At 40.6% G+C, this 25758-nt stretch overlaps 1 protein-coding gene across 2 annotated transcripts in view; it reads left to right on the forward strand.

Moving 5' to 3' along the window:
• Positions 1–25758, forward strand: part of EPHA6 (EPH receptor A6) — a 1004780-nt gene that overhangs the window by 907695 nt on the left and 71327 nt on the right. For both annotated transcript variants that reach the window (XM_089682939.1, XM_089682940.1), the window contains one exon: positions 13608–13817. In XM_089682939.1, the coding sequence (XP_089539065.1) occupies positions 13608–13817 (210 nt within the window). The remainder of the gene's footprint in view (positions 1–13607; positions 13818–25758) is intronic.

A 25758-nucleotide genomic window follows, 5' to 3' on the forward strand; every position in this document is an offset into this window, starting at 1 on the left:
TTTACCTTACACATTAGTCGTGTGTGGGGAACTGTGTCAAACGCTTTTGCAAAATCCAAGTATACCACGTCCACCGCCACCCTTCTGTCCAAGGTTTTGCTCACCTCCTCATGAAAAGAAATCAGATTTGTTTGACAACTTCTGTCTTTCATGAATCCATGCTGTCTGTTGCTTAAAATATTTTTTTCCAGCAAGAACTCATCTATGTGGTCTTTTATTAAACTCTTCAGTATCTTCCCAACTAGAAAAGTTAAACTAACATGTCTATAATTACTTGGTAAAGATTTTGACCCCGTTTTAAATTTTGGCACCACATTGGTCTTACGCCAATCCAGTGGTATTATGCCAATCATTAAAGAGTCCCTAAAAATGAGAAACAATGGCTTTGAAATGACAGAGCTCAATTCTTTAAGGACACGTGGGTGTATGCCATCCGGTCCAGGTGCTTTATTCACCTTTATTCTGTCTAAATATTTCTGGATCATATCAATTGTGAGCCAATGTGGATCATCTGGAGCTGTGTCAATACCATGCCCATTATGGACAAGAGCTCCCCCATACTCCTTTGTATACACAGAGCTGAAGAAGGTATTTAATACATTTTCCTTCTCTTTGTCCCCAATTACCCACTATAAATTATTTTGTAAAGGGCCTACATGCTCAGACCGGACCTTTTTACTATTAATATATTTGAAGAATTTTTGGGGTTGGTCCTGCTATCTTTTGCAATCTGCAGTTAATTTTAAATTTTTGCGGCTTTTATTTCCTTTTTGCATTTCCTGTTATATTCTTTCTTAAGTTTAAATGATTATAGTGTTCCTTCATTTTTATATTTAATAAAAGCTCTTATTATCTATAGCTTTTTTAACTTTGGCCGTAAGCCACAGGTTTGATTTTTAGCCTTTTAAACTTATTGCCCATGAGAATATATTTTTCAGTGTGTTCACATACAGTCTTTTTGAAGAACTCCTATTTCTATGCTGTGTTCATTGATGCCAATATTCTCTCCCAGTCTAAGTCTTGGAGAGCAGTTCTCAGCCTTGGAAAATTAGCTCTCTTAAAATTGAGCAGTTTTATCTTTCCTGTATGTGCTCGCTGTTTACAGCTAACAATAAATGAAATCATGTTATGGTCACTGCTACCCATATGTTCTTTTATATGGACATTCATAATAAGCTCTGCATGGTTTGAGATTACCAGGTCCAGCAGAGGATCATTCCTAGTTGGGGCCTCTATGAACTGTACCATAAAATTGTCCTGTAGTAGGTTTAAAAATGTTTGCTTTTTAACTGTTCCTGCAGTGCCAATACTCCAGTCAATTTCTGGGTAGTTAAAATCCCCCATTATCACTGTCCCAGCCCTTGCAGTCCTTTCGATCTGTGCAAGGAGCAGATTGGAGCGCTGGGCTGTTGAGGGGAAGGGAGCGGCAGGCTCAGGCTCTCAGTGGCTCGCTGAGAGGCTGCACCGGGTGCCACTCCAGACTTTGTTGTGGATCCAGACATTAAAGTCGGGATCTTTCCCCGGCCTGGACTGGCTGAGTGATGTCAGCCAACAGCGAGCTTCAGCCCACTGTCATCTGAAAACAGGTCACAGGAGTGCAGAACGAACTGTACTCCTTTGATCCACAGAAGAAGCACAGCCAAAAGAGCTTTGGCTGCACTTCTCCTTTAAAGCACTGTACCTTAAGTGCATGTAAAACACACAAGTGTGAACAGGGCCTAAGTTACGTATTAACTAAATAAAGTATAAAATGTTAATTATGAGTTTTTGAACAGGTGGCTTTTATCTCTGTTGTGCACTTTCATCAGCATGTCCATTACAGTATAATATCCTACAGGGAAAACTACTTTATCAAAAATAAAAAAATAATATTAATAAAAGCAAAACAACAAAACAAATATGAATATTTCATCATCCTTGACAGGAACATGTTAAGAAGCAGGAAATTAATATGCCCCCTACACACCCACTGCATTAGTTTGTCCCAGACAGAAACTGCATGTATAATTAGGCTTGAATCATTTAAAATCCCAAGTCATCCAATGCTAGTTTTTAATTTTGTAAGAAAAATCTTAACTGTTAAGAAAATAGCTCCCACTGTCAGAAAATTCTCCTTTACGATAAACAAAAAGAACGTTAAACCTTTTATTACTGTAGACGCTGGCTGACGCTGTGGAAAACATGTCAGCATGCTCATTTACATGGCCATATCTGGGATCCCTGATGCCCGAGGTGTTCTTGCATCTGCGACAGGCTCAGAATAATGCCAGCATTTGTCATGTAAATGAACACTGCCATTACATTATTCTCAGCTGTTTATATCAGAGCTTTTTTCTCTTTACATCTTTAGCTGCACAATATCAGAGACAGGTGCTGAGCTTAACTGATTAACTCAGACTGCTGAAAAGGATTTTTTTTTTATGTCGTCTTTTAAAGCGGTAGTAAAGTCATAAAAAAACAGTTCCCTGCAAGCTAATGGCATAATGTACTAATATACACTGCATACCAACCAATTTTGAAAGACTTACCTGTGAAACATATCCCTCCTGTGGCACACTGTAACCGCTAACAGGGCTTCCATTTTCACCAGGTCTTTCTGTCTGGGTACAGGGGCTCCGGTCATTTGAATGGCCAAGCAAGGATGATGTCACTCCCACGCATGCGCATGGAAGTCTTGGCCATGGCACAGCGCTCAGAGTGGATGGCACACTCAAAAGTCCTGTCCATTCAGAGCACATGCACCGGTGATGTCACCAGCTGCTACAGAAGTGAATATCTCCTAAACATTTAGGAGATATACACCATATCTGCAGGTAAGCTTTGTACCTGTCTGCTTGTACCTACAAGGCTTACCTGTAGGTATAACTAAAAAAGTGAACTTTACTACCACTTCATAGTAAGCCTGCCTTATGAGCGCTGCAAGAACAGATTCACTCACATATGTGATATTTCATTAATAAACAAAGATGAAAACATTGGGTGAATCCCAGGGAGAGAACAGATGTGATCCTTTGTAGAGATTAGGAGGCTGGAAGAGGGAGACATTGCTGGGAGGAAGAACCAGCTGAGCTGAACTTCTGGGACTTGTATAATTTTAGTATAATTTCTGAGGATGAATTGTTCCACAGTTCCTGAGCTACAAGCATTGGTCAGTATAGACTTTTTAAAACTCATTTGCTGCTCAATAAGAATACATAGATACTTGAATGTACAGCCTGGCAACAGTTACATGTTAATCTTCAATTAAACTACTATTCTTAAAGTGATTGTACAGTGAATTTTTTTTAAATAACAAACATGATAAACTTACCTGGTCTGTGCAATGGTTTTGCACAGAGCATTTCTGATCTTTCACTTCTCAGGTTCCTCACTGGATCTCCTGGCTCCTTCCCATTCTGAGTGTCCCTATAGCAAGCCACTTGCTATTGGGGCACTCATGCGGGCTTAATCCTGAGCCACATTATGTGGGTTCATTGACATACACAACTCAACTTGGCCCTGCTCCCCTCTCTGTCTTGACTGTGATTAACCGGTTGCCTGCCACCCTGTGGAACTGCTGCTGCAGGGCTACGCAAAATCACATGTATACACGTGATTCGCATTTCCGGGTAGGAGGCGTGCATGCACGCTGCCCTACCCACACCGCTGTTGGCGGCTAGACATGTCAATTACTGGGTTCCGGCCAGAGATTCCGCACTGGCACCCGGTGATCGCCATGTAGAACTGACAAGGGAGAGACCTGTGTGTAAACAACACAGGTCTCTCTCCTGGCAGCAAGGACTTGCTGAGCAGAGAACTACACAGCAGCATGTCTCCAAAGTAAAACTCACACAGCACATAATGTAAAACAGCACACAGCACACTGTTACCTCTTTGATCCTGCGCAGTGTCATTAGTACAGTGTCAGTGCTTTTTATTAGCACCGATCACTGTATTAGTGTCATTACGATGTCAATGGCAGTTAGTCAGTTCTCACCCAGTATCAGAATGCCCGCTGCAGTCCTGGTACAGTAGCTGATTGCTGCCATTACTAGTATAAAAAAAAAATTCAGGTATATATACCACCATTTGTAGACGCTATAACTTTCACGTAAACCAATTATTATACACTTATTGGGATGATTTTTTTCTAGCAAAGACATGTAGCAGAATACATTTTGGCCTTAATTTATGATGAAATTTGATTTTTACATTTTTTACAGGATATGTTGTATAGCAAAAAGTCAAAAATATTGGGATTTTTGTTCAAATTTGTGGGTCTTTTGTTTATAGCGCAAAAAAATAAAAAAAAACACACAGGTGATCAAATACCACTGAAAGAAATCTCTATTTGTAGGGAAAAAAAAGAACATAAATGTGATTTATGTACAGCGTTGCATGACCGCACAATTGCCAGCTAAAGTTGCAAAAAATGGCCTGGTCAGGAAGGGGGTAAATCTTCTGCAGGGCAAGTAGTTAAGAGAAGCAGGAGCCTATGGCTCCCACTGCTGCTTCTATGGCCAGTGAAGAGACAGAGAGCAAAGAGAGGCTCAGGTAAATATAAGGGGGGGGGGGGGGCTGTAGGAAGGATGAACACAGGTTTTTTATTTTAATGTAGAGAATGCATTAAGGTAAAAAAAAAGTCTTCTGCCTTTAGAACCACTTTAATTGAACATCAGGGATCACAGGATCAATAATTCAAATACATAGGATTATGCTGTTGTGTTCAGGAGTATGGACACTGGCAAACGAAGCTGTAAGAACAGGCTAGTATAACCCTTCTCACTCCTATTACGCTTCAGTTTTTTGCTTTTGTCCTAACAGAATGAACATCTTCTCTCCTCAAAAACCCTCTCTTACATTTTCTGAATTTTAATCAGGAATCTGTTTATTTTTAGCAAGCATGTTCCGTTGCTACAGAGTCAGTTGGCCTCATTTTGCAACAACTCGATCTGCTGATCCTTGGCATAGCCTTAGTACCACTTCCAGACTCTTCTAGGAAGAAGCAGGGCTGGACTATAATGTGTCCTGAGGGCACTGGGTTCTTCTAAGGCACTGCCCAGGGAAGAATACACTGCTAATATGTCTGAGTTTATAGATAGCATTTTAGTTGACTCAGAAAACAGATGCTGTAAGCATGCACCCATGCCCTCTCTTCTAGAGACTCTCTCTAATTTCCATGTATCTATAACTGCATCTGGACAGTCAGTTGAGAATGAAGAAGAATGTAACCTTTTTTGATGATTTGGTACATAAGGAGTTTCAACCTGCTGGCATAACTCCAAAACATGTGTCTAGACCAGCAATGGGCAAACTACGGCCCGCGGGCCGTATACGGCCCAGCGGACCTTTTAATCCGGCCCGCGGAGCTAGGCTCCCGCTAGGCTCCTCTCACAGTCCGCCCTGAAGACCGGTGTAGCATGAAAATCTGTCTCCTATGAGGATCCGTCCCCCTCGACGTATCTGCGCATGTGCCGGAGATCGCCGATCGGCTGCTAATGCCTGAAACTGGCACATGCGCAGATACGTCGAGGGGGACAGATCCTCATAGGAGACAGATTTTCATGCTACACCGGAACGGCGCGGGAACACGGCGAGAGGAACGCGCGGAGCAAAGGTAAGTGAATTGACACAGGGGGGACTTGGGGACTTAATATGGGGAATGAATTACTATAGGGGGGGTGAATTACTATATGGGGGATGAATTACTATAGGGGGGATGAATGACTATGGGGGATGAATTACTATATGGGGGATGAATTACTATGGGGGATTAATTACTATATGGGTAATGAATTACTATGGGGGATTAATTACTATAGGGGGGATGAATTACTATAGGGGGGATGAATTACTATATGGGGGATGAATTACTATAGGGGGGATGAATTACTATATGGGGGATGAATTACTATATGGGGGATGAATTACTATATGGGGGATGAATTACTATATGGGGGATGAATTACTATGGGGGATGAATTACTATATGGGGGATGAATTACTATATGGGGGATGAATTACTATATGGGGGATGAATTACTATGGGGGATGAATTACTATGGAGGATGAATTACTATATGGGGGATGAATTACTATGGGAGATGAATTACTATATGGGGGATGAATTACTATATGGGGGATGAATTACTATATGGGGGATGAATTACTATGGGGGATGAATTACTATATGGGGGATTAATTACTATGCTTACTATGGGGGAATATTACTATATTTACTATGGATGACACATACACATCATTCATCTACTCTTGGTCCGGCCCCCGGGTCCAATATATGAACCCATTGCGGCCCTCAAGTCAAAAAGTTTGCCCACCCCTGGTCTAGACCTAGAACAACCTGTGTCAGTCATACATGGTTACCAGCCTGGATTCTCTTTAAAGCAACCAGCCTGTTAAAATCTTTAATGTACACTCACTATTGCAACCTGTTGTACGAGGTGGTATCAAAACGGTTTGAGACTAGTTTTGTAGCACACCAACAGATGGTAGCACAAGGCTGCATGGAGACTCACAGGGAGCACTGGCCTTCAAATGTCAGTGTGCCAAAAGACATCGTCCTGTGTACATCGGGACCTGTGCAACTAGTGCTTTTCTGACCACATGCATTACCACATCTGCTATTTCATCATGGACAGCAAGTTAAAACAAAGAGCAACATGAAATTCTGTATGAAACTGAGCAAATGAGCCACAGAGACATTTGACATGATTCAGCAAGTTTACGGGCATGCTGCAATGAGTCGTTTTGAGTGGAACATGTGCTTCAAGAGCAGAAGATCATCACTGGACGACAAAAAGAGATCAGAAAGACCTTCAATGAGCTCAGCCTGTGAAAATGCCCTCTTCCCGAAGGTAACAATCCAGCTCTAAGGTCGCCATTTTGACAACATTGCGGAGATCCAGCGATTTGCCCAGTTTCACGCAGAATTTCACGTTTGCTCTTTGTTCTAACTTGCTGTCCATGATAAAATAGCAGATGTGCTAATGCACGTGGTCAGAATAGCACCAGTTGCACAGCCACAATGTACACAATCTTTTGGCACACTGTGTAAAGGTCCATGGTCCCTGTGACTATGCATGCAGACTTGTGCTGCCATCTGTTGGCGTGTTACAAAATTAGTCTCAAACTTTTTGATACCACCTCGTATATAGTGATTGGCCTAATCCAGAAAAATCTTTACTCCCAAACACATTGCCTAGCAATATCTTATTTAGGAGTTGTTTTTAAAAAAAGTAGGCCATCACCACAGTGGATCTGGACATTTCATGTCTTAACAAGACTTTAACTGCCCCTGTAAAGAACATCCTGGTGTTTAAAGACCTTGTGGATAAAACAATAGAAGCCCTTTTCAATGTTCTAAACTCCCTTGCAGGCCCTGCACTGCAACCTGCCATTGCTGACATGTTCACCTGACAGAGCTTATATATCTAGTCCAAGGATATGTCTTAGGAACCGGAATGTATGCTCATGGATACCTCTGTCCACCATCAAATGAAGCTCATGACTGTGGCCCTACTCTACTGGGTAGATGGGTTAGCAGATGTTATTTGCCTAATATCCAGAATGAGTCTCCTTTCAATACAAATGCAGAGGCACCTTTAACTCAATTGTTGGTCTGCAGAACATCAGTGAAAGAAACATCTGTTGATGGGGAATGCATTCTAGGTGAATCACTGGTTAACTTTATCGAAGAGGTCTCTTGGGAAAAGTGCACCCTTTTGTTAAAAGACTAAGCCTGTCTTAAAAACCATCTACCTCTGAGAGTAAGAGGAGCTTCCTTCCTTTCTTCCAGGGCTCCAAGTCCAAGGCAAAGACTTACTGTAGATCCTTTTCTTGAAGTACATTATAGAACACCGGTCCCCCCCCCCCCCCCCCCGTTCTAATGCTCCAATCCGATTATTGCTTGGCTACAAAACTTGAGCAAAATGAAAGTGCAAGGGTTTATACTAGGTTGTCTCTAAAGCTTTATTTGCCAGTGGCCAATCTGTTGAAGGCAGCAGCATAACCCTATGTACCTGAATTGCTTATCTTGTGTCCCATAATGTATTCCAAGAGAAGGATTTTACGGTGAGCCAAAAATCCTATTTTTATATACTGTGCTGTTTTACGTAACTGTAGAAGAACTATGATTTTTATTTTACACTGTTGGTGTTTGGGTCAGTGTCATAAGCTGTGTTTATGTATCTGCTATAGAACTATGGAATTTGCTTTACACTATTGGTGTTTAGGTCAGTGTTATGAGATGTGCATTTCTCCATTACTCTACAGACAGATGAATATGGCAGATAATAACAGCCATAGAAACGAGGCTCACAAAAGAAGACTCTATCATTGCCAGGCTTTTAACCTAAAAGCTTCTTCTGCCCTGGGGCTGCTCCCATTCCATAATGGAATCTTATCTCTTGTGCGAGGGTTGGAGGTGGCGCTTTCATAAAGAAGTTATATTATAAATCTTGTTATTGAAGTACCAGGACTACACAGCTGGAGCTGAATGCCTTCTGTACATGTTTATATCTTTCTAACTCTTGTTTGGTCTCTGTCTAGCTTTAAATAGCAATTATCTATGAAAACACAATATAAAATCCAGTTACAGACATTTTATTGAGTCGTTTTTTTCATCTGTATTTATCAAAATAACGGAATTTGTATTTTGATTATCCACAATTTGACTTAGATTCTAACATTTCAAATTATGTACTACACTTACAATATTCTTGTTTTGTTGCTTAGTTATCATCTGAAAACTTACTTACCTTGAATGCTTACCATAAATACAGAAAAATAAGTGCAAATCCAGTAATAATTGTTAGAAATTGTACTGAAAGAACCAAGTTATAAGGGCACCTGTATTGTGAAAACTGTGCCCAAAAGGTAAATGGAGGTCAAAGGTCTAGTCTCCAGCATCACCAGTAGGCTACCTGCAGATGATCCTCCCTCACAAATGACTTATTATGCCTCATTCCATACTGTGTCACTTTGTGGAGGTGTCCATTGTATTGAGGTTTTTCTAATGCCCGCCTAACCACTTGCCTCCTGGATCCTGTTCCCTAACAAATACTACAGCCACCCTCTGGCCCTGTCCTACACTCTCTAACTCACTTATCTTCAATCCTTCCCATGGCATCTTCCCAAACTCTGTAAAACATGCACTAGTCACAGAAAAGAACAAAACAGGATGCACTAGCATCAAGATTCCCCGATCTATCAAGGACGGCAGCTCAGCGAGTGCTAGATTACGTTTTTCCACTGCAGCAAGACATTTTGAGTGCTGGTTTCTGGTTTCTGTTGGAGTATGCACTAGTCACCCCTAAACTTAAAAAGTCCTCATTGGACCCCACCAGTCTTAACAACCTACACTCCATCTTCTTGCTCCCCTTTACTCCCAAACTCCTTGAATGCCTGGTGTACAAACAACTGAGCTACCACCTCACTGTGGATAACCTTCTTGATCCCCTTCAGTCTGGATTTCGCCCTCAACACTCCACAGGAACGGTTCTCCTAAAACTCACAAACAATTTACTAATGGCTAAAACTAATGGACACTATTCTGTACTCCTACTCCTGGACCTCTCTACTGTCTTTAATACGGTTGACCACCCCCCCCCCTTCTCAAACTCAACTCCTTTGGTTTCCATGACTTTACTCTAATTGGGTTCTTATCCTACCTATCCCACAGCACTTACAATTCTACCTCCTTCTCTCCTCTTTTTTTCTGTCAGGGTCCCCCAAGGTTCTGTTTGAGAACCTCTCCTGTTCTCAATCTACACCTCCTCCTTGGGTCAGCTGATAGCCTTCTATGGTTTTCAATACCATTTTAACGCTGATGATACTCAAATCTACCTCTCTACCCCTCAGTTCATTCCATCGGTCTCCTCACACATCACAAATTTATTAACAGACATCTCAATCTGGATGTCAACCACTTCCTCAAACACAAACTATCCAAAACTGAGCTCATAATATTTCCTCCCCTATGTACCCCTTTCCTAGACATCAAAATCAATGGCACAACAATCAACCCACCCCCTCATACCTGGGTGCTAGGTGTAATCCTGGGCTCTGAACTCTCCTTTCGGCCCCACATCCAATCACTGTTTTAATATTGGCGTCTCAACCTCCGCAGCATCTCCAAAATATGTCCCTTCCTAAGCAATGACACCACAATGCTTCTAGTTCACTCCCTGATTATCTCTTCCCTCGACTACTACAACTCCCTCCTTATTGGAATACCTTTACATAGGCTATCCTCCCTTCAGTCCATCATGAATGCTGCTGCCAGATTCATCCACCTTACCAACCATTCAGTATCTGTTACCCTTCTCTGCCAGTCCCTCCACTGGCTTCCATTCACCCAACAAATTAAATTCAATAGTGTAAATTACAGCGACTGGCGGATAGAAATGCGCATGCGCGCAACATCGCGCATAGACATGAGCATGGGTGCATTGCCAATAAAAATAAGCATTGGCTCACGGATGCACACACAGGGGTGCACGTACGCAGGAGTGTGCCCACAGTTTCTGGCGCCAGATGGACTATTTAAAGGAGGCTCTTACTCTCTGTCAGTGCTGCACTGGTCTTCAGCTAATTCCCTGTGTCCTGCTGTATCCTGTGTGTATCCGTTACTGACCCAGCTTTCCATTGACCTGCTCTTGGATTCTGTTTATCCTTCTACTCATCGGTTTCTGATCCTGGCTTCCTCCTGACCTCGTCCCTGTCTGATGTTCTGGTACCTCATCGCCTGCTTATTGCTGACCCTGGCTATTACTCTGACTGACCGCTTCCGGCTCTAGTTTGGCTCTACAGTCCTGCCAAGTGCTTGTCCTGGCTATCTATTATATCAGCTCCAGTTGTCATGGTGTGTTCTGGCCTCACGCTTATCAAAAGTTAAGGCAAGGCACGTACCCAGATCTTTCAGTTCCAGTGGAGTGCTTCCTTAACCTCAGCTGGCAATTCCAGCAGCTCTTCTGTTCCTGACTGGATGCCCTGCTTGATTTACCGAGGTTACACCTCCAGCCGCAAGTTTTGCAATCAATATCCACAGGCACTCGTGTTTCTCCTGTCCCTTGGCACCATCTGTTCCACCTTCAGTGGGGCCTGGGTTGGAGATACAAGAGAGGCTGATCTTGTCAAATCAGACTCCTATCAGGTATGTGGCAAATAGACTAAGAACAACTTACAAAGACATCCACAATTCTGCCCCCAGCTATATCACTAACCTAGTCTCAAAATACCAGCCAAATTATTCTATTTGTTCCCCACAAGACCTCTTGCTCTCTAGCTCCCTTTTCATCTCCTCCCATGCTCATCTTTAGGACATCTCCCAAACCTCTCCCATCCTCTGGAACTTCCTACTTCAATCTGTCGGACTATCTCCTACTCTGTCCACTTTTAGGTGATCCCTGAAAACCTTTTCTTTAGAGAAGCCTACCCTACCTCCACCTAACAACTGCACTTTTTTTTCTCTATCAGCTTATTGCCCCACAATTATTACCTTTCATTTTACTTGACCCTCCTGTTTATATCGTAAGCTCTAATGAGCAGGGCCTTCTCATTCCTTGCATTGTAACTGTAGTGCCTGCCCTCTTGCTTTAAAGCACTGAGCAAACTGTTGGCACTATATAAATATTGAATTATAATAATAAAGGTACAGGGTTCTGCTTCTTCATGTCTCCTCTGGTGACTGGAATTTTTGTTTTGGAGGAATTCATGACAAAAGCGTTTTTTGTAGGTTACTGTCTTGGTGCAATTATAGCTGATCTCTGGGCATAGCTCCCCTTACACACGTCTATCCCCACCCCACCACCAACTAACCACTAGGTCAAAATGAGATCAAAGCCCCAAATATTTCACTGAATCATGATCACATGATGTACCTAGTCCTGAGTCTTTTAGCTTTTTTAAAAAGATACTTTGGTATATATGTTTTTGTCACTCCCTGGATGACATGGGCACTTTCCATTGGCTGAATAAAGAAAGCAATATCGCGGTGCCTATAAAATCAAATATACATGCGGATTGTGAATTACCAAGTGATAGTGAATTCTGCCTTTTTCAGGGAGTAACAGCAGCTGCCCCTAAATAGTGAATGAACATATGTAACAAATCGTGAATAGATAGGTGCTTGCTCAATACAATATAAATCAGATAATTACAAAGTGCTCTCCCAACACCATATGGAAAGTGAATTGGTACAGGATATACTAAAATCCCCCAAAAATTTTATATTAAGTAAATTACCCTCCCATATGAGGGTATCCCGTAATTCAAGAAATTCTTATCCACCACGTGTAACAGATGCATTTCTCACTCACCAGAAGGTTCTGTTAAGGTGGTCAGATAATGCTATATGGTCAAGCAATATGTAAATTCCCAACTGCAGGCTCTCATGGGATGAATTTCCTGATTCCCTTTTTGTTAATGGCTCTCCAAGGAACAAAAGATGTTGACCCCCAAGTGGGTGGTCACATGACACTGGGCAATCGAATAATATGTAGATTCCCAATTATAGGCTCTTTACAAGATAAGTCTCCAAGTGCCCCTTAAGTGAATGGTGCTCTAGATAGCTTAAATGAAACGAATAGATTAAAATTGCTCTAAGTGTAATATTTAATAAGAACCATGGTACAAAAAATAAATGACAATGCACTCACATATTCAGGGGCCCAAATCCCAGCACCAATCTGTGCAGCCTGTAAATAACATTGAGCTCACTGAGTAAGGCCGGCATGCGCGCCAAGCCTCACTGCTAAAGGGCTGGACGTGACGTCATAGGGAATTGGAAGTGACGGGATCACGCTTCTACATACATTTCACCTGGTGGCATCTTCAGTTCCACTTTAAGATCTATCTAGGAGAAAAGATTTCTTTTAGTTGAGAATAGTCACTGGTAAACTGGATCTGAGAACTGCTTTTTATGTATCTATGACAATTTAGTAACAAGATATCCTCACCAGAATTTTCAGTCCTGCACAACTGGTCTGCCAATAAAAGGCCAAATGGGGAATTCAAAAATTAGAATAAACAAATAATTGGAAAATCCAATTTCAAGAACATAAACATATAAATGAAGAATCCATTTTCAAGAGCTTAACACCATCCATGACCTTCTGGAGGGATGGAGACCCTTATATATCCTGAAAAATATCACTGAATATTATTGAAGTGTCTAAGATCTAACCAACCCAGCTTACCTGTACTCACACAAAACTGAAATGTTATTTTAAGATAGTGTTAACTTTTAGAGGGGTTTGTCCTTTTAAAGGACAAATATCTCTTAGAATAAAACTTATTTTCATTATCTGAAGACAGTTGCTAGCTGTGCCGACGTTATCTCTGTCTCACCTTGGCCTCTATGGTTATCTTTGTGTGATAGTTTAAAGATTACCTTTTTACAAATTCAGATTCAGGTATTGTGTGCTAGCTGTACATAAACATATTTGTATTGTATATAATTCAAATACAGTATTTGGATACATTTTTGTTATATCTACCTACTGTATATTTCACCTTTAAGTATACAGACTTTAGCAAATGTATTCTATATATACTGAATATATTCTGATATTAATCAACCAGAGATATATTTTGTTCTTCCCTTACAGAAACACGATGGTCACTTTACAGTCATCCAGTTGGTGGGAATGCTACGAGGAATTGCCTCAGGGATGAAATACCTCTCCGATATGGGATATGTCCATCGTGACCTGGCAGCCAGGAACATTTTAGTCAACAGCAATTTGGTCTGCAAAGTTTCAGATTTTGGACTTTCACGAGTGCTAGAAGATGATCCTGAAGCTGCTTATACAACCACAGTAAGATTATATAAATCACTTTAAATGTAAAGTGAGCCTGTCAGCTTTTCTCAGTAGAGTAGTTTTTGTTGTTGTTTTTTGATAAATCAATGTTTACTTTGAGTTTAGTAGAACCATTGAAGTAAGTAAGGTCAGGCTCTGGTATGAACATAAAATTCTACTACTGGGCGTATTGTAACCGCAATGTCAAATTACATTTCCCCATTGCTTCTCTCTTAGGGCTGGTTCACAGCAGATGCTTTCCAGTGCATTTTTTAAAAGAGAAGTGTCGGATTAAAAAAAAAACAATTATACTCACCTAAGTGGATGTAGCATTGGTCCAATGCTGCATCTGTTCCCTGGTGAGAACTAAGTGTTCAAAGACCTCTGATCGTTCCATTCTCGGTCTTCAGTAATAAAAGAGTGACAATCACCGGCTCTCAGATCTGCCTCTCCAGCACTGACTAAAGAGCTGGATTACGGAGGGTGTGGGAGCAGCTGGTTCAGGCTGGATGCCTGAGCAAGCTGCCAGTCAGATATCTGAGTGGATCGCAACATTAAAGTCAGGATCTCTCCAGAGTCTGGACCGGCTGAGTGACGTCAGCCAACAGCAGAGTTTAGTCCGCTGATGGCTGAATATGCTCACTGGAGTGCAGAACTAGGTGCACTGCTATGACCCACCGAAGACGTAGGGTCAAAAGAGCTTTGGTCCTGCTTCTCCTTTATATGCATCTAGAACGCATGCACAATAAATGCAATGTTTTACAATCAGCCTAGTTCACACCAGTGTGTACAATTTTAGTGCTTTTGAACAATATACAGCAGCATGCATTGTTTCCCATTGAACACATCTAAACATGTGAAGAAAAAAAACAAACAATTAGACTGAGCCACTGAAAGCCCCCTCTGGTTACTAATCTACAATCTACTAATCTTAACAAAATATGGAGTAGCAGGCTTGAAAAAATGTAAAAGCCAAATCAAAAATAGCTGAAATCTATGCTAGGTGTGACGCACTTAGGGCAAATAAAACAATAGAAACTTCCTGCACTACTCAAAATTGGACTAATAATTATGGGGAAGGGGCTGCTAACACCCAACCATATACCAAATGGATAATGTGCTAAATCTAAAGTGAATTGGTGCAGTGCTACCCCAATACTATGCTACTTCCTTACTGGCTTATCCCAAAAACCAGATAATTAAATCATTATATGATGTACAATAAATTAGTAAAATAGAATAGAATGCATATGAAACAGTTTAGGACATACAAAATACTCATAAAAACTTGTGTGACATTTAGGGCAGCCCGCTCATTTCAATCACAAAAATCATATCCAACAGTCACACAAAAGTGCGGGCAACTGTTTTTTAAATCACTTTGCACTACAACACATGGCAATAAGTTATGAGGTGTTGTGGTACAATTTCGAACACTGGCAGGTGCATTTGGGGTGCCATTAGGAACAGCGCAGCCCACCTGCCAGAACATTTCATTAATTTCATGTGATATCCCACAAGTTCCTGTATAAAAAGGGCCTAACAGCCTACAGCAACTGCTGTTTTTTTTTTTAAGTCCCAGCTGCTTAGAGGAACTGTCATTTCAGTGCCTCTGGTGTGAAATTTGAAGTTTCATTTTTTTAGGGGGGCCTGCAGCTAAAGAAGTTAGCAAGGGCTTGTTTTAAACCTTGTTTAAACCATATGCTTGATTATATGTGAATATTTTCATGTCAATCATCTAGGCACAGATGCTTTTTAAACATTGATCTATTTATGTCATCCTTCCAAATCTGTGCATTAAACTAGCATGAAACAACTCTTGCACTTTGCCTCTGTACACGATTTTCCTGTAAAAAAAAGAAAAAAAGACCAGCCACTGCAGCTCTCTCTCTCTTTATGCAGCATAACTGGTCTTGTATCTGCCCCCCTTCTGTAGTTTTCTGCAGGCAGCCTGAAGTGGGTATGTCTACAGGTCCCCCAGAGCTCAGCTCTCTGCACAGGCTATGTGCAGTTGGCGATAATACCACCACTGCATTTACAGTACAGTAAAGTAAACATTGCATTAAAGATCACTAAAAATACAGTTGTCTTTCTCTTTATACCTGCCTGTAGGCTGGGTTCCCTGATCCTCCTCTGTCCTTGACCCAGACATTATTTTACTCCATGTGCCACCAGATGACAATCGCAGCACTCCAGCCATGTCTCCAGAGACCCGGCAGCCACTTCTCTCTGTACTGCAGACTACATCATTCTCGTCTTCCTGCTATTGATTATGTTAACAGCACCGATATGGCACACTGCCATGTTTATAAGATCCTGGGCCATTTAAACAAGCTTGTAAATTAACTTATTCATCTGTTTATTCATTTTCACATTTAATTATTGCCACTGATTTATTCATTAGATGGCTCCACCAGACTCTTCCATTTACTCATTCATTTCTAGGACTGTGAGCAATCATATTATTAGAAATCTAGAGAAAACTGGGCTACTGGCCTGCCTTTGTTCCAGCTTCATGCTCTTTATACTAATATTGATAGTGCGGGTGCCATTGTACTGTTTTCAGATTCTTGTAAGGAATATACTGGTTACCTTAGCATTACCTCTCTTTTAAGGGTGGTAGGTTGGCTGCTTTTTAGAAAACTTTCTAAAGTCAAGAAGAGTATGCTGGGGATATCAGAGAGAAGATGGGTCTCTACCTGTCAATCAAGTTCTCCTTCTTGGGAATCTATTATTTATGCATAAAGAACATTTAAAGTATATGTAAAAGCTCAAACTTTTTTTTCCATTTTAGGACACAGGTAGTTTTACCACGCTGACAGAATTCTATCCCTTTACTACTCTACAATATTCAGAGTTGTGGCTTTAGGTATACTTTACCCCTTTCATGGCTAGAGGCTATTGCTGCCTAGATACCCAGGACAAGTTTGCCAGAGTTACTTAACTCTACAAAAACTCTGATTAATTTTCATATCTAAATTCTTTTAATATTTTATCTTTAAGGATATAGAGGGCTTTTATTTGGTGTGTTTTAATAAATACCCTTGTACATATAAGCTTAAAACTTTTTAAAAAATGTTTTATCTATTTTTGTTAGTATTATTTTTAATACTATAATTTGATAATTACAACATGAAAGCAATGGTCCCTTGCCAACACCGGCATCTTCTCCTGTGTTCTGGTCTTCAGCCATCTTCATTGGCCTGGTTGATGTCACTCCTTCGCATGTACAGGAGCCACTCATCCCGGCACAGAGGGATCGGCCCAGCACTGTAAGCTGAGGAGCACATGCTCAATTCAGGTTATAGCCCTGGAGAAGACAGCCAGCAGGCAGGTAGGTGGACATTGCATGTCTTTTCTGCAATGAAAGCCTGCCTACTCGCTGCTTGTCACATCAGAATTGCAGTTTTGCTTAAAACATATGGCACAGCAAATGAACACTGTAATCTGAAGGTGGAAGTGTTTATCTGCAGACTGAAAGCTTTTATTAATTAAACCTTAAGCTGGCATAGTGATCACATGATTGAGAACAATACTGATTGGTTCCCAATTGTCAGTGACAGTAGGATATTTATGAACATATCCCCAACACAGGGCATCATGTTGGGGGATGTGTATTTAGATATGGTGGGCAGGAAGGAGTTAAAGTATATGTAAACCCTCACCTTGTAAGACAACCCAGTTTAAAATAGAAATTAAAGGCAAAAAATTTGTGTATACATATAAAATACATTATAAATATATTTTTTTCCATCTTTTATAAGTGAACACATACAGTGGATATAAAAAGTCTACACACCCCTGTTCAAATGCCAGGTTTCTGTGATGTAAAAAAATGAGACAAAGAAATAATTTCAGAACTTTTTCCACCTTTAATATAACCTATAAACTGTACAATTTAGTTGAACAACAAACTGAAATATTTTAGAGGGGGGGAGTAAACATAAAAACTAAAATAATGTGGTTGCATAAGTGTGCACACCCTCTTATAACTGGGGTGTAGCTGTGTTCAGAATTAGGCAAGCACATTCAAAATCATGCTAAATAGGAGTCAGTACAGATAATCTAAAGAAGCAAGTGAGCGCTTAAAACAAAATCAAGCTGCTAAACACCAAAAGGTACCATATAAAACCTCCAAATAGATAATAAAAGCAGGGTGTAGCGCTAAAAGTCACAAATAACTGTACTGGTATCAAATAATATAAATGCATAAAATAAAGTGACTGAGTGATGTAAAACGTGTCAATAGTAAGAACATGCATACATCATACAAAACGCATAAGACCAGCTCATAATGAATAAATTAGTATACAGTGCAACATAAAGTGATGACCATGTCACTTAATAGTGACAAATCAAGTGCAAAGTGCTGGACTAGTAAATCAACCAATAGTCCACAGTAATGGTGCCTGATGATCTTTAAAATCCAGTAGTCTGGTAATGTGGTGATATAAATGATAAGTTTGCGCACTCACCAGATACGCAATCAAAATGCGCATTTGGAAATAACAATTCCAGAGGACTGGAGATCCGTCTGTGGTCTGGTCAGGTGCCCCTCACTGCCTGGTATCCAAAAGAGGAGGCCAGATAGTGTAATATCTTCCAAACAGGTGAAGTTTATTCAAACAAACAAATGCAGCACGAACAGTGGGTGTTAGAAAAAACAAATCACTGACCATCTGATGATATTCAAGATGGCTGCCGTGGCCCTCTTGGCGCCGGCGGAGTGACGTCACAACTCTGTAGCTCCACCTTGACGCGTTTCATGCAGCCGCACGTATTCATAGGGGTATGCTTACAGTGATGGACGTCTCTCGTGGCATTAAATAGTGTAAATTGCGCATGCGCGTTTTAGCGCCCGCCATTTCCTAATTCGCTCAATGTCCTCTCGCCGGGCGCCATTTTCATGTAGCCCGCGCAACTGCGCATGTGCGAGCGCCATATAAGCGAGGACAGGAGCCGTCTTCATGGAACAATGGTCACCAGGGAACACTCTATTAACCAAATGGAATTCTCAAGTGTGTACTAATCGTTCATACATGTAGATTACAACGTGTATTGGTGGGAATATTAACATAACAGACACGCACAGATTTATCATATCTGCCAATACAGCCCTGCACAGATAAAATAGCGCGCATGTCAATTTCATAACAGGGCAATAGAATACCATAAATCAATATTCCCTATACTCCATATTGAGGATATCCTATATAACATACAATTAAGCCATGTTGTAAAATGAGAAAATATAAATAAAAGCGCATTGTGACCATGGTTACTGATATCCCTTAATACAGATATATGCATAAATAACAGCATTAAAATATGAATAAGAAACAATAACAGTATATAGAAAAAAATCAGATGGATAAATAACGGTAAAAAAACAATAAAAACATGGGGTATCCACATGTAAAATACCTGGGTATACCCACTTAATAAATTTTAATAAGTAGAATAAGAAACCTCACATAGAATAGAATAGATAAAAATAGAATAAAATAGAACCTAAATTAAAATTTGCAATGACCATAAAAAAAAAAGGATAAAATAAGACTAAAATCGCAAAGACCATGAAATGGGAAGGGGGAGGGGGTTAGGACTATAAATATGTGCTAATCGGACGAGAAGATTGGTTATGTTGTGTTCCACTATATATTTTCTGAGTTGGGAGTGGAGTAAACCTCAGCTATTGTCGATGAAACAATTGATATCCATCTCAATGTTCAATCCCCTAGGGTGCATCGATCTCAATTGGAATATCCATTTTGTTTCCATTTGGGACTCCGCCTCCCTCTTGTTGGTGCCTCTCCAGTGGGCCTGCACTATATCAATACCCATAAAGGTTAGGGAAGATGGATCTCTGTTATGATGTAGCCTATAGTGCTTGGAGAGTGAATATTCTTTATAGCCCCTCTTTACATTATATACATGCTCCCGCAAACGGTCCCTTAATCTCCTGGTGGTTCGACCAATGTACTGTTTCTTACAAGGACATTGTAAGAGATAAACAACATATCTACTGTTGCATGATATAAAATTTTTAATATTATAGGTCTTCCCAGTAACAGTTGATGTAAAGTTCTTGATTTTCTTTTTCCTATATTGATTGCATGTTCATATAACGCACTTGTTACATGGGAAAAAAAACACCAAATTGTTAAAAAAGTATACATTACTATGTGGGTTGATAATGTTGGGGGCTATTCGATTTCTCAAAGAGGCTGTTCTTCTAAATGTAATCTCTGGTTTATCCGGTAAGATTTTTGCTAGGACTGGGTCTGCTTTCAGAATCTTCCAGTTATTGTTAATGATTCTAGAAATGCTTTTATATTGTAAGGCGAATATAAATAGGAAGTACATAGGAGTCAGTACACACCTGCTATCATTTAAAGGGCCTCTGATTAATCCCAAATAAAGTTCAGCTGTTCTAGTAGGTCTATCCTTTCATTTTCTTAGTCGCATCCTACAGCAAAAGCCATGGTCCGCAGAGAGCTTCTAAAGCATCAGAGGGATCTCATTGTTAAAAGGTATCAGTCAGAAGAAAAGTACATTTTTTTACATCACAGAAACATGACTTTTTAACAGGGGTGTGTAGACTTTTTATATCCACTGTACCCTCTGTTCTCAGCTGCATAAGGAGCTGGGGGAGGAGAAACAGCAGCATACTGTTCTTCCCAGTGAATGGCTGTGCCAGGTGGGGGGGGGGGGTGTTCAGCATAAATCTGATCATTGGATTGGATTCTCTCACCACTCTGCTTTCATGCCAAGTATGGTCAGTTTTTATGAGAAAAGCAGGGGGACTGGCAGAATCACCAGGTATTTCACAGAAAGGAAGCAATAGAAAAAGAAAAGGATACTCTTCCATACAAGTACATGGTACAGCAGGCACATATCAGGAATATGAAACATTGGGTTTACATATCCCTTAAACATCAGAATTAGCCTTTTATTGCCGTGTTCATTATCACCACCATCTACCATATAGGGAGTCTCATCATTCACATTTACTAAAGTCTGATAAATCACTGATGCCTACATGCTGAACAATTCCTAAAATATCTACCACGTCATATATAAGTGGATTAAGAAAATGGATCATACTTTGTAGCACAGAAAAACATGTTTAGCCCTCTCATGACTAGAAGTCATTGAAGTATAAATGCCCAGACCAAATTAAGCCACGTCAGTCTGCAACATAACACTATCTCTATGACTAATGTTCTTAGCTTAATGGTTTTCACAGTGTTTATTAAGTAGAAGTAAAGACCACATTTATGACTGCTTAACACAGCTTCCTCCCTCCTCCTACATATGTTGTATAGTGATGGTATAAAAAAAATTATTTGTGTAAATGCCTTATTTCAATCTGCTCCGGTCCAGTCATGTGTTTTAGAAGCTCTGGCTGCCCAATATCAAGGGTGCATTATTTATTTTATGTAATAGCTCTGTTTCCTCTGAAAACCCAAAAACATAATTGTCCTTGAATGTACACCACCTTGAAAAAGTATTCATACCCCTTAAAATTTTCCACATTGTTACAACCAAAAACGTAAAATGTATTTTGGGATTTTATGTGATAGACCAACACAAAGTGACACATAATTGTGAAGTGGAAGGCAAATGATAAATGGTTTTCCAAATTTTTTACAAATAAATATCTGAAAAGTGTGGCGTGCATTTGTATTCAGCCCCCTTTACTCTGATACCCCCAACCAAAATCTAGTGGAACCAATTGTCTTCAGAAGTCACCTAATTAGTAAATAGAGTCCACCTGTGTGTAATGTAATGTCAGTATAAATACAGCTGTTCTGTGAAGCCATCAGAGGTTTGTTAGAGAAGATTAGTGAACAAACAGCATCATGAAGGCCAAGGAAAACACCAGATAGGTCAGGGATAAAGTTGTGGAGAAGCAGGGTTAGGTTATAAAAAAATATCCCAAGCTTTGAACATCTCATGCAGCACTGTTCAATTCATCATCCAAAAATGGAATGGCCCAACTGCAAACCTACCAAGACAAGGCCTTCCACCTAAACTGACAGGCTGGGCAAGGAGAGCATTAATCAGAGAGGCAGCCAAGAGACCCATGGAAACTCTGGAGGAGCTGCAGAGATCCTCAGCTCAGGTGGGAGAATCTGTCCACAGGACAACTATTAGTCGTGCACTCCACAAATCTGGCCTTTATGGAAGAGTGGCAAGAAGAAAGCCATTGTTGAAAGAGCCATAAGAAGTCCCGTTTGCAGTTTGTGAGAAGCCATGTGGGGGACACAGCAAACATGTGGAAGAAGGTGCTCTGGTCAGAGAGACCAAAATTGAACTTTTTGGCCTAAAAGCAAAATGCTATGAGTGGCGAAACACTAATACTGTACATCACACTGAACACACCATCTCCACCTTGAAACATGGTAGTGGCAGCATCATGTTGTGGGAATGCTGTTCTTCAGCAGGGACAGGGAAGCAGGACAGAGTTGATGGGAAGATGGATGGGACCAAATACAGGGCAATCTTAGAAGAACACCTGTTAGAGTCTGAAAAAGACTTGAGACTGGGGCGGAGGTTCACCTTCCAGCAGGACAATGACCCAAAACATACAGCCAGAGCTACAATGGAATGGTTTAGATCAAAGCATATTCATGTGTTAGAATGGCCCAGTCAAAGTCCAGACCTAAATTCAATTGAGAATCTGTAGCAAGACTTGAAATTGCTGTTCACAGACACTCTCCATCCAATCTGACAGAGCTTGAGCTATTTTGCAAAGAAGAATGGGTAAAAATGTCCCTCTCTAGATGTGCAAAGCTGGTAGAGACATCCCCAAAAAGACTTGCAGCTGTAATTGCAGCGAAAGGTATTGACTCCGAGGGGGCTGAATACAAATGCACGCCACACTTTTCACATATTTATTTGTAAAACTTTTGAAAACCATTTATTATTTTCCTTCCACTTTATTTATAGGTAAAGTTGATCCAGGGAATATCCGATTGCCTCTCGGGGGATCAGGAAGGATTTTTTTCCCTGCAGGAGCAAATTGGATCATGCTTTGCTGGTTTTTTTTGCCTTCCTCTGGATCAACTGTGGTCATAGGATTATAACTTTTTTTTTTTTTTTAATGGTTGAACTGGATGGACTTTTGTCTTTTTTCAGCCATACTAACTATGTATGTAACTATGATCCTGACTGCTCTGTTCCTCCCCTTGTTCAAGATCCCCCTTTTATCACTTGATAAGACAGACTGAACCGTAGGCATTTTTCACATGCTCAGGTTTGTGTGTATTGCTAGAGAGGCCAATCAGCACTGGTCAGATAGAGGTCAGGGGTTTTGTATCCTCATAGAATAAAAGCTCCTCCTACAAGCTTTTTAGGGTGGAACATGTAACATGTTCCCACTGCTGCAGCTGCTCCCTGACAAAGTACCTCTAGTAACAGATCTTCTTAAACTTGCTGTCACAACTTTAAAGAGGAAAAAAACACGGCTATGTGAGGCTCCGCCCACCAGGATGCATTATTCATTCACAGAGTTCAGTGAATGGGAGAGCTACAGGTACTGACAGCCTTTGCGGCACAGAAAGTAGGTTATATGGTTGTCAGTGTCATAGTTCAACTTCACATCAGTGCTTGCAGTTCCAGTGCATTTCGGTTCCACAAAAAAAGTAGAACAGGCTACATTTTTTCTGCACAGAACTGTACTGGAACGCGGTAAAATGCATCAACACCCACACCAAAACGCACCAAAAATTCACTGGAACTCACAAAAACGCACCAAAAACGCTCTGGAACGCATATGAACCTATTTAAATTGAAGAAAAAGAGAGGGAAAAAAACAAACTGGAATACATTAAAAAAGCACTGGAACACATCAAAAACGCAACAGTAAGCGCCAAAAACGCACATGCAAAAACACATCCGGATGCATCTAAGGCTAGTTCACACTAGGTGCAGTTCAGTGCTCTTTTTTTCTACATCAAAAGTGCATGCACAGTGTTTTCCATGTATTCCATTGGTCTTGGTTCACACTAGTGCAGTCAGTTCCAGTCAGTTTCAGGTGCAGAAAAAAAGTAGAACATGCTGCATTTTTTCTGCACAGAACCATACTGGAACACACAAACTGCATCAAAACTGCACCGGAACTGCATGTGGTGTGAACTGTAAGCAAAAATGTATCCCGAATGTATCCAGAGTGCATTTTTGTAGTGTGAACCGGCCCTCAGGGCCGGTTCACACTATAGAAACTCAGTACAGATGCGTTCCTGATGTGTTTTTGACACATTTTTGGCGCGTTCCGTGCATTTTGTATGCGTTTTTGACACGTTCCAGTGCATTTTTTATTCATTCTAGTTCATTTTTCCCCCTCTCTTTCTTCAATTTACCTTGTTTTACTGCGTTCAAGTACAGTTCGGTGCAGAAAAAATGCAGCATGTTCTCCTTTTTTTCTGCAACCAGAATGCACTGGAACTGAAAGCACTGATGTAAACCATGACATTGACAACTATATAACCTACTTTCTGTGTGTTTTGGATGCAGAAAAAAAGGAACTGAACTGCATGTAGTGTGAACTGGCCCTTAAAGTAAAATGAAGTTGTTGGACGTCTGACTGGTACACTCTGAAACATACAAGTCTTTTTATATTTGAGCTCTACAGGGAAGCAATCATTCCTCTATACCTGCTCTACTAATAATCCCTAACTAATTCCAGTTTATCTGAAAATAGGAGAGCAATTTCTAGAGACAAAGTAGCATTCAATATACGCATAAAAGATATGTTGGAATTCCCAGAACTGCATTACCATAAGCCTCTGCCTGTCCATCTATGTCCTTCTGTAATTCCCTATATGTTGTAGAATTACTTCCATTGGAGCACTGTATATTGATTTTCACTTTCTGCCTTAACCTACATTCACCTTTATGTCAGCCAATGCACTTATGCTTCATTCAGCGAGCATGATGGCAGTGCAAGATGCGGCTTTCCATAATAATAGAGAACTATCTTGCTATCTGAAATACAGCTAGTCAATCTGGGGCTTGAAAGCCGGGGTATGGCCAAAAATGATTTCTGGCCATTTGCACATTTGTTACATACCCTACTGCACTCTCTTTTGGGAGGAGACCAAAAAATGTTTGTAGACAAAGCTGCTTGTGGTCTCAACTAGGGGCACATGTGACAACACAGGAGCACAACTGTCATCCAAGGAAGTGCCTGAATACACATTTTCACAGAAGGATCACCAGGTAGCATGTTAATCAGAGATAGAGATTTAAAACATATTTAAAAGAACCTTTAAAATGACATGAAGATGTTAATGCTTGCAAGAGATTTTTAGCTAGCTTAACACTTCAGCTTAAGAGTTTTTGAAGCACATTTTTTACCCTTTTTCCAGGCATTTTTAGGTGTTTTCAGGCTCGAGCGTTTTTGTTGTAGCCAATGAAGAGCTAGAATACAAATAGTTTTCCATTTTCTCCTTAGGGGCCAAAACAGTGCTCATTTGTGAACAGCCAGTATTGAATATAATAGTAGTCTTGATCCTGAGCGTTGAAGTGGCTAGGAAAACACACTTCAAATCGCTCAGGTGTGAACCGGAGTACATAGAGGCTGAGAAGCAGACCTATACTAAGCTCATCAGGGCTTTGTCAGACATACCTCATAGGCAGGGCTTTTTTTCCTCAGAGAATAGATGCAGTTACTCCCACCTTCTGAGTCACCCCTTGTCTCCACCCCCTACCTACCTCTGAGCATGTCCCTTGGTTCCACCTCCTACCCACCTCGAAGTATTGCCCCTGTTAAGGCCAGTTCACACTATATAAACGCAGTCCAGATGCAGTCCAGTGCGTTTTTAATGTATTCCAGTTCATTTTTTCCCCTCTCCATTTCTTCAATTTAAATAGGGACATGTGCATTCCAGTGCATTTTGGTGCACTTTTGATGCATTTTACCGCTTTCTGTACAGTTCTATGCAAAAAAAAT

This window comes from Staurois parvus, unplaced genomic scaffold (assembly GCF_062004578.1).
Source record: "Staurois parvus isolate SC_StPar_1 unplaced genomic scaffold, SC_StPar_1.0 ptg000299l, whole genome shotgun sequence".
In the NCBI taxonomy this organism is placed as follows: domain Eukaryota; kingdom Metazoa; phylum Chordata; class Amphibia; order Anura; family Ranidae; genus Staurois; species Staurois parvus.